Here is a 10,092-nt window from a genome sequence, read left to right as displayed (position 1 = left end):
GGTGGCTCATCAGTAAGACCTCAAGAATAAACCTTCCAAGTGCTGGAGAAAGGAACACTCTTCCTTCACACACAACAAGCAACTCTTGCAGATTCATGAAGCATCCATCCTGCCAACAACTCCCCAACTTCACAGCGAGGTGGTAAAACTTTTCGGGGTCTTTACTAATGGAGGGTTAGATTCAGTTTAGCTTTTTTTAGCCAGTAAACAAGAAGTTGTAGAATGTATCCCAAAAGTAAGATATTGTTTCTCAATTTAAGAAAATAACTGAATTCACAGGAGTAAGAAAAAGCCACATACACGTTAAAAGCATTTACTTTATAGAAAACAAGAAGAATTTCTTTGCCATGGAGTCTCGATTTCTCAACTCTGAACACATACTTCTAGGAGATTTTGAGAGATTTCAACACCTAAAAATGACCTGTTACTTTTTATTTTTAATGAAAAGAGATTCTCAATTTCTGTTGTTGATTTTATAGTCAACCATGTGAGTTCTGTGGGCTAAGGGTCTTTCAATTTTAAAATGTGTGTGTGTAACATTCTCACACGAAAATCAGAGGCACCGTAACCCACTGATGAGAGCCAGGCATTTCTCCTGCGGTTTTTCCTGGTCCAGTGATGCCAGACTGGTAAGTTGCGTACAAAAAGCTCACACAGCAGTTTTGTTTTATAAGACTAACCATTTATTTAACAAAATGGATATATGTCACATCTAGTTTTCTACTTTCTACATTTAAAATATCTGGGAAGTAAGACCCACCTTCTGCAGGATACATTATTACAAAAGAAGTAATTATAAATTTAGATCAACTAGAACACTTTCTCTAATGATTAAGAATTCACTTTCCTTTAGTGAAGTGAAAGGACAGGTTTTGAGAAGCGCACACCTCCCCGGGGAAGCCCCTCCCGGCACACTTACTATCCCCACCCCGCCCTCCCCCCCGCCCGCCCCCCCCCCGCCGCCCCCCCCCCCCCCCCCCGAGCTCCTGCAGGAGAGAGCAGGAGGAAGCCCACGTCTTCACTTCTCTACTTCTGCTTCCCGAGGCAAGCGTGAGTCCTTTCAACCCAGGACGGAGCTCCGAAGTAGCGGAGGTTTTTCTTTCCCTCCTCCCTCCACAGGCTGCACTCTGTCTGGTTTCTGGCTTCCTGCTGCTGACTGGTGTGCACAGCTGTCCTGAGTGGAGTGTGTGAGACCTCCTGAGTCACATGCAGCACCTGAGCTAACCACAGACCCGACAGCCTTGCTGTCACCAACTGCGGAACCTAAGGATCACTTGTGCCTCACAGAATCTGGGGGCTCTATCCCCAGGTGCAAAGTACACGTTCCAGGTTTCTCCAGGGCGAAGGCCGGGTGGACACCCTCGCTGAATCGGTGCCTCACGAGGAAGAGCAGCTGCCCGCTGTCCGCGTTGATGAACGCGAGCCTCTGGCCGGCGTAGTCCAGCAGGAGGCCCACGCGGCTGGGTGGTTCAGTCAAATGGACATGGCTCACGACGCCACTATAGAAGAACGTGTACCTGAAATCAGAATTTGGAAACCTTGAGGAATCTGGGAAGGAATAACTGATTTTTCCGTCATTAGCTTCAATTAAAAATAACAAGTTGCAATAACATTGTTCTAGATACTTTCCCAAATTCCTCCTGTGTGCTAAGTGCGCGGCTCACTCCAACAGACAAACCTTCTGAATAATTTCCTCCTTCCACATTAGGAGGTTGTCCCAGAATAGCCGGCACAGGCCTCTCTTGTGGTTTTTCTCAACATTCTAATTCTTTCCCAGCTGCCCACGTTTCAACTACCAAATTCACGGTGTGTCATTGTTTTGAATTAAGAGTCCTTGGAGGCTGCCACGTATTTTAAAAAGGCTTGCCTTCCATACAATTAATTATAGTTTTAAAGATTTATAGGTAACTTACATAAGGGACTTTTTGAGGGCTAAGAAGATTTCATTTCTTTTGCCAGCGGCCTGCCTGCAACGCGCTCCCAGCCCCCACCCAGCCTTCCCTTCCATCTCCTCCGTGTTCTCCGCAGCTGTGTAGCCACAGGGCCACGCTTCTGATTTTCCACTTTAATATGAATAAACCCAACACACGTTCCTGGGGAATTTGTGTATCTGGCGTGTCTCTGGGAAGAACACGAAGGACAGCAGAGGAACCCACATCACACAGAGCAGACACAAAAGTGGACGATGCTGGAAATCGCAGTCAGGGCACACATGCTGTGTCTACTCCACACAGTGCGCTCTTGTGGTTGTGAAAGGGACTTTGAGGCAGGGGGAGAGGAAGAAATTGCTGGACTTTTCTGAAATGCTTAATTGCCAGAAAAGTACACATTTAGGCTTTCTCCAGAATGAGGCTCTGAAATCAAGAGAAGGGAAGAAATGAGAGATGGAAGAAAAGAGATGTGCAAGAAATCTTTCTGCAGAACAGGTCTGTGTGCAAGGGGCGCACTCAGGCCATTTGAGGGCTGGGGTCTGAGGAAGTGCTCAGGCAGCAGCAACAGGGCCCTTCAGACCTGAAGGTGATATTGTCCTAAGGCCTAGAAATTCAAGCATTTGGGGGATGACAAATCAGCAGCTTCATGCAAAGAGAAGCTCAGGAGGCAGGATGAAGGTTCGGAAGGCAGGACACGAGACGCCCAGATGGCCAAGGACCTTTGAACACCTGTGAATGAGAAGGGTGACAGGACACTACATGGTTCTGGAAGCTGCAGCCACACAGCATGTCATGTGGCAATGATGGGCACAGTATAGCCAGAGCCCTCAGAGAAGCCTCTGGGGACAGAAGCACTCATACTCCAAGGAAGAATGTGTCACCTGTAAAACAAAGGATTCCTGGCTCCCTCTTCCTGGCTGTACCTTCCCACCTCCCATGTGTGCCCCTAGCATCTCCTCCTTGGCAATGCCAGCCATGAGCAGTAGTTTGCCAACCCCTGGTACAGACCAGAGCCTGGAGAAGTGCTGGAGACCCACTCTTTCTCCCTCTGAGGATTCCTTTGTTTAGAGAGAGCCCTTTAGCATCACCTGGTGGCATCTCTCCACCTTAGGGTGAGTTTAGAAAGAAAAACTGGCCATGCATAACCCAGCTGCCCCTGCCTCTTTCTTGCCTCTCCCTTTCCAGAGACCAGCTCTGCTCTGCCGGGTGGGAGATGGACCCCCACCAGACTTCTGGCTGGATTTGTCTGCCCCAGTGTTCAGTATAAGAAACTCTCATCTTCAGGTATGAGCCATGTTCTGTAAAACCACCTTCCTCAGAAATCACAGTAATAATTCAGTCTCCATGTATTTGGCTGAATATCACCCTTAGTTGGCTTAAAGCTTGGGCAAGGGGAAGGCTTCTTACTGGGTGTGGGGGGGGGTGTCACTGGATAACATAAAGAGAGGCAGAGCTCCAGCTCACCTCTGTGGCCCTGAGCAGTGCATATACCACGAAGTCTCTCCCTGTCCCAGCACCCTGGCCCGCACTGCCGAGCTCGAGCAGATGCCAAGTCGATAAGCAGGGCAGTTGGTGACTGTGGTTTCCCAGTAATGCAGGCCACAGGCAGGCAGCTCCTCACCCAGCACAGACGGGATTCTGCAAGCAAAATTGATCAATTAAGTTCAGCATGGGAATCTCCACCCATTACCTGCTGAGCAGCCACATTCACCTCACACTTCTTTACACAGAGTTCCATCTTTGGAAACCGCTGGAATTGGGCTCGAGTCATTCTCTGTTCCTATGTTCCTCACCCCAACAAGAATACACATTTGACATTTGTCCACTGGCTTACACAGCCTGCACATATGGCTCACTGCCTTTCTCAAAGGAGCTAGGCACCAGGAAACCATTGGAATAATGGCCAGACAAAAAAAGTGCACAATCTCTGCTTTTAGGAATAAGGTGGGACGCTTACTTGCAAAGTATTCTTCCAAGACTTGCAAAAATTGAATCTCTATAGGCTTCTTATGTTTCCTGGCCAGTGACCACCCAAGGTACAGCTCTTCACTGCTGAGGCTAGGTGGGCAGAGTGGAGGTGGCCCTGTACATGTGGGTGGGACTCTGTTGAGCTGTGGCCCACCCTTCATGACTATGTCCTCCACATTCTCTTTCAGTCTTACTGTAGCTGTCTTTACCAAGGGTGCAGTGCAGCCAAACCCTGGCATGCCCCCACTGCAGAGGGTGGCCTTGTTTGCATCATTTGCTCAATTTCGCTTAGAAATCGCTGAGACAGCAAGGAGGCATTTTTAATTTCACCAGAGTTTACACTCAGTCAGCACCTTCTCCCTCTTTCCTTTACCAGATGAAAAAATGATTAATGCAAGGGAAAGAAGTGTGTCTCATTTCCTCATCTTTCCCCAGCAATCTCATTTCAGAGAGGTGGCTCTAGATATGCCTCACTCCCTGGAGCAGAGCCTGGCTGCTTGATATTTATGAGCTAACTTTCAGATTAATAAGGAATAAACAAAATTCTATAAAATATATTACAGTTTTCATCAGTCATCTATGAAATACTGCCAACCTCCAGCCAAATTCTTTTCTTTTTGATTTTTTTGAGAAACCTAAAAAAGACAGAAAAGCCCAATTTATTTCCTAAACCTTTTTATTTTTCTGCAACAATTCATGCGTATATATTTAGCACTCACAATGTACCAGGGTCCATGCCAGATTCTAAGACTCAGTGATACCTAAGACAGGACTGTTATTTGACATTTGCTTCCGATTGAGTAGTTCGCTACTGACTCTGCAATAGTGAGCTCTTTTGCACAGATAAAGATCAGGTGCTGGGCCCAGTGAGGGTGTGGCCATCTCCTGGAGCAGGAGGACCTCCGTGGCAGAAGCAGCCCGACAGGCACAGTGCAAGTCCAACCGCAAGGGCACCCAGAGCTTCCCCGGTTGCCCTGCTACCCAACGAGCATGCCAGGGATTTTCCATATTTTCTCGTTTGGCCATTTTGACCCTCAAAATAACTATGATAGGCTACAGGCAAGTTGCAGCTCATTCTGCCACCCCATCCTCAGCTTTTGATTCTTTTCTTTAATATTCCTTTTGGGAGAACTACTGTGGGCTGAGAGTCTGTGGCTGGAATATGAACTCAGATTCCTTGCTACTCCATTTCAAGTTATTGATACAAAATCTGATTTGTTATTGAAAATAATAGGATTATTACTGGATTATGTTTTTCAATGAACCGGACATGATACCTTAACACAGCCAGTGTTTTAAACAAAACCATCTGTGCTTAGACTCAATAAAAACACTGACACTTGCTTCAAGCTATGAACTGTCCCTACCACTCCCACCCCTGCAGTGTCTCTGAGTGCCTCGTGCTGTGCACACTCTGTCGTTAAGTTCAGGCCACACTCAGGCACGCCCTGTACACCCTGAGTCCATGTGGAGGACCCGTCCTGTCCGCCGCGCTTTTCTCTTACTCGGTCAGCCGCCTTCTCTCCGCGAAGCTGATTTCTGTCCCATCGGAGGAGATCTGCAGCGCGGGATGAGCTGTCTCTCTCAGCAGCAGGAATCTAGTTCCTAGGACGGGTGAGATAGTAGGCACATCAGCATCCAATGCTGGGCCAAGCCCCACACTTTGGGTTTTGGTCACCCTTTCCCCGGACATCAAACCCTTTACAGTGGCCTCATACCCGCAGCTGAAAATGTCACTCAGCTGAGGACTTGAGCAGGTGGTCACTTTTACCTATGCTATAGGAGCACATGCTATGGGCTGGCTCTGTGGAACCACGAGAGGCAGCTCCTTTACCTCCCAGGTACCAAGTGGGCACCCATTCCTTCTGGGTGCCCTTTTGGGCCTGTGGGGAATGCACTCATGGGCTTGGGGGGAGCCCCATCTCTGACACTAGGCTCTCCTGCCTGCCTCCCAAACAAGGCCCAGGCCCTGGGCAATGTGTGAAGTGCCCCCTTCAGTCTCATGCCATCTCTGTATCTGGGATCAGCTAACAAAATGATCACCTTTTTATTTCTCATCTCCTTTGACAGTAATTGAGAACAGTCAAACATTTTTTTGTTGTGGGCATCATATGGATATTTTCCCCAAAATGTCATTGAACTATTTTATTACTGCTTTGACTTACACATTAATTCTCACACACTGAAATATACAGAACAAGACTGGAGACTCATTCACAGGCCTCACAGTGTGACCTGCTAGGACTGTCCTCCTCCCTGAGCACACAGTGCCCTGTGCTCATGGACAGCAGCAGGTGGCGAGGGAGACACAGAATACATGGGAAATTCTTGATCCCTGGAGGGCACATCTCCAGGTCAGCCCAATCTGCTTCCCTCAACTGGGCCATCACCACTACTTTCTAAACGAGAAGATAAAAGAAACATCTGACCCTTGACTGGTCATCTTAGGACAAAACCCTCGACTGGCAGCAGGTTGGGTGCTGCCTGAAGCTGCCCTCTAAATAACTTCTGGGGGTTGCAGGAGGGAAGGGATAAATGCTTGCATGAAAGAAAAAGCACCTCTGGTGGAGATGAGGGCAGCGTCACTCTGTTCACTTGTCCCAAATGCATTGATGGCTCTCACATAAAACAAATAATTAACGTTGGGTTGGAGGTTAACTTTTAGCTGGAGTCCTTTAATTCCAGAGAAAGACCTAAACACAAAGGGAAAACAATTTTAACTATAATGTTATGTGCTAAATTACTCATATTTCTATTCTTCACAGAATAGATATCTTTTATTAACATCAAATAACTTATTTTCTTCCCTTTTGTGATCAATCACTGGAGTCAGCAAGCTAGTTTCAGAAAACTGATCACTGTCCACTAAGGTTCTTTACCAAGTCATTTCTGTGCTTGTCAACTTGTGTCCCTTATGTTCCTTTCAAAATGCAAAACTGAGACCAAACACTACATTTTGTCCATTTGCAAAAGAACCAGACATCTTTTAAACATTTTTTTCAAAAGAAAAAAAATAAAACCTAGGGATTTTGTAAATAGTTATTCCAAGAATATATTATCTCCTTTATTAATTTTTCCCTCTATGCATTTTCTGGCTGAGAATGTAGGAACAAGGGGTCATAGGCAGGAAAAAGGATAAAACAGGACCTCATTGAACTTATTAAAAATCAATAGGAAAACATACTAAAAGCAATTTCTGCCTCTCCAGGTAGACTCTGCAGTTAGAGCAATTTGAAAGACAAAGGAGGGAGAAAGAAGCTAGACTGAGGGATATGCCAGGTAACACAGAAGAATTAACACTGAGGAAGCCAGAAATATATTGGCCAGGGTAACCAGCCTCCCTCACCCACCTGACCGAATGTGGAGGAGATAAGGGGCAGCCGCCTGAGGACTCTTAGGTAATGCGTAAAGCACTTGAGTGGCCTTTACCCAATCACTAACTCTGTGCTGCCTTTCTATCAGCCCTACAAAACCACCACACACACACACACACCACAAAGGGCAGGAAGAAATCAGCCAGACATAGTGTAGACAGGGGTGTGCAGCTTAGGACCCAAGATGGCTTGAGAGCCCACTGGGTAATGCCAACTTCCAGGTGCCCAAGGGGCTGGGAGATGTCACCAGTCCTAAACAGAAAGGGGCTGAGGACAAAAGTCCTCAGGTATTTCACCTTCAAATACTCCCTACTTATCCAGAGTAGCTGTCTGTCACATCTCTCTTTCCCCCTTTCCCCACCTTCAAATAAATTGTCTTCTTATTTTAAATTCTGCTTCTGGAGTTCTTTACTGACACCAGGTTTAAGATAGCAGGAGATGCATTTTCTAGAAGACCAGTGGTTTGCTGTCCATCCCTGGGTGTGACAAGAAGACTTTCAGAGTAAGATGATGTTAAACCAACTTATAATACAAATGTTTTTTAAATAACTGTTATCTTTTAAAACATCTTGGCAAGGAAAGAGAGTTCTAACACTCCCTTGAAAAATTCTTAAGGTTGCTATTTTATTGATTTATTCGTTTTAGTCTTTTTGAGACAGGGTTTCACTGTGAAGTTCAGAACTCACTATGTGGATCAGGTTGGCCTCCATCTCACAGTGATCCTCCTGCCTCAGTCTCCTAAGTGCTGAGATTATAGACACGCCCCACCAAATCTGGCCTAAAGTTGCTATTTTCAGATGATCTAATTACATTCAAAGAAACTACTGGCAGTGGGCTGGGCAGGTATGCTGTGGTACGACACACTGGCATTATTTTGTACCCACCCACTTGTTTAGTGCAGAAGCCCACAGGACTCTCAGGTGTGCTGACCTGGTAGAGTTTTATGCTCTTTCCCATTCTCTTTTATCCGCTGGATATTGTGGGCTGGAGTCCCAACAGCAGTGCATAGACCTTTTTCCGAGAGCTTCCATCCTTGCTAAAGCTATAAACCAGGCTTCCTGTAATCAAAGAACCCTGGCCCAGCTCCTCGAGAGCCTGTCTGGGAGATTTGTTCTGTGTAGCAATCGGTAAATATAATGAAAATCACAGCATAACTCCCTGCAGGCTCATTCTCAGCAGCAGGGTGAGAGGGTTGTTTGGTTTTCCCTTTCCTCTTCTTTCCTTTCCTTTCCTTCTCTCAGTTCTTTCTCTCTCTCCCTCCCCCCCATATAATTATTTATTTATCTTTTGGTGATGTTTGTTAATGAATGCACCACAAAAATATTAAAATCAATTGGGTGATTTAACACTGCTACTTTGACTTTTTTAACACCTCAAAATCTACCTTAGAGATAGCATAGAAGATTAGAAAAATAAAAATGCATCATGGCTCAAAAAAAAAAAAATAGTGTCCTGAACAACAATTTCACTCCTCCACAACACTCATAGTGATCTGGAGGGCAGACAAGGAGAAGCCTGGGACTGTCCTGTGTCTGCCCTTCATTGCCATGGGGGAGAGGTTGGGACAAACCCTTCAAACAATACTGGCTGCTATTTCCAAACCCACCTAGCTCCTGACCAGCATTCCAGAGAGCACCGAGAACAGAGGGACAAAATTGAGCCATGTGCCCAATGACACTAATTATGCTATAGTTAGTTAAGGAAAACCCAGGTCTTAACATTGGGAATGTAGTGCTTATGTTATTTAAATAGGTAAGTAAAGAAATGTTTCCAATGAACATCAATAAATTACTGTCTCAATAAACATACTCAGCCTGAACTGAATTTCAGACTTCCTTCAAGCATTAAGTAAATATTTACCGATCACTTAACCATGTTTCCAAGCCTTTCTCTGCCTGTTGCCCTGAAGCCTAAGGGGTAAGCAGAAAGGGAGGATGAGGAATTGCAGCTCTGGACACTCAATAGAACACACTGGCATCATTTTGTACCCACCCACTTGTTAAATGCCAAGGATGCTGTTTGTGGGGGAACGGTTTAACTCTCAAGATTTATGAAGTCTGTCAAGGAGAATATTCCTAATATATCATGGACACATGCTTTACTTAGGCAAAGAATAAAGATTTAGATGGTATCAGAATCAAAACATACAATCAGATCCTGCCTTCAGTGCATGAAACCAGTCATACAACTTCAACAAACATGCACAGTGCCTTCACTGAATCAGTAAAATAAAAGTACCAGGCATCAAAACCAAAGAAACACAAAATGTGGTGGTGTTTCACTGCTCAAAAGAGTTTCCATATGATGCTCCAGCACCGAGAACAAAGACAACTAGGGCAGACACAAGTGGTTCCATGTCATGGTCTACTTATCCTGCATGACTTCACTTGCATGTCACCCAAGTTTGCATGTCAGCTGTCCCTGTCTTTAAACAATACACTTAAAAATTTTTGAAATTCATGATCTAAAGATTGTGACTTTGTTGTTTCAGAAACAAAAACTTGTCATAACTGCAACGAATCCACATGACTTATAATGAGCTTTGCCTAGTCTACATCAGAATTCAGATTCACATAACACCCAGACTGGGGTAAGTGATCAGACTGCAAGTGGAACCAGAGTTAGGTAGCTGATATTTAGTATTAGATTCATAAATGATGAGACTGAGGTCATAATTAGAATCTGTGGCCAGAAATACAATTCAAAAGACAGGAAGGAACCAAATGATTTTGTTTTTGTTCATACATGTAAGATTCTCCCTGCAAGTAGCACAGTAGGAGGAGATGTCTCCATCTGGGGAGACTCCAGGGATGTGAGTA

The 10,092-nt window shown here is 45.3% G+C and overlaps 1 protein-coding gene across 2 annotated transcripts in view; it reads right to left on the bottom strand.

Annotated features, from left to right (window-relative positions):
* Nucleotides 1–978: 978 nt before the first annotated feature.
* The window catches only part of Cmya5 (cardiomyopathy associated 5), a 104,732-nt gene continuing 95,618 nt past the window's right edge, over nt 979–10,092 (bottom strand). For both annotated transcript variants that reach the window (XM_013146624.3, XM_063258417.1), the window contains exons 10-13: nt 6,459–6,592; nt 5,405–5,504; nt 3,396–3,569; nt 979–1,517 (exon numbers count right to left, since the gene is read on the bottom strand). In XM_013146624.3, the coding sequence (XP_013002078.2) occupies nt 1,271–1,517; nt 3,396–3,569; nt 5,405–5,504; nt 6,459–6,592 (655 nt within the window). In that variant the 3' untranslated portion in view covers nt 979–1,270. The remainder of the gene's footprint in view (nt 1,518–3,395; nt 3,570–5,404; nt 5,505–6,458; nt 6,593–10,092) is intronic.

Source organism: Cavia porcellus, unplaced genomic scaffold (assembly GCF_034190915.1).
Source record: "Cavia porcellus strain 051 isolate PalLab524CR breed Dunkin Hartley unplaced genomic scaffold, mCavPor4.1 scaffold_11, whole genome shotgun sequence".
In the NCBI taxonomy this organism is placed as follows: Eukaryota; Metazoa; Chordata; class Mammalia; order Rodentia; family Caviidae; genus Cavia; species Cavia porcellus.
The sequence above is the reverse complement of the archived record's forward strand: the minus strand, read 5'-3'. Positions and strand labels throughout refer to the sequence as shown.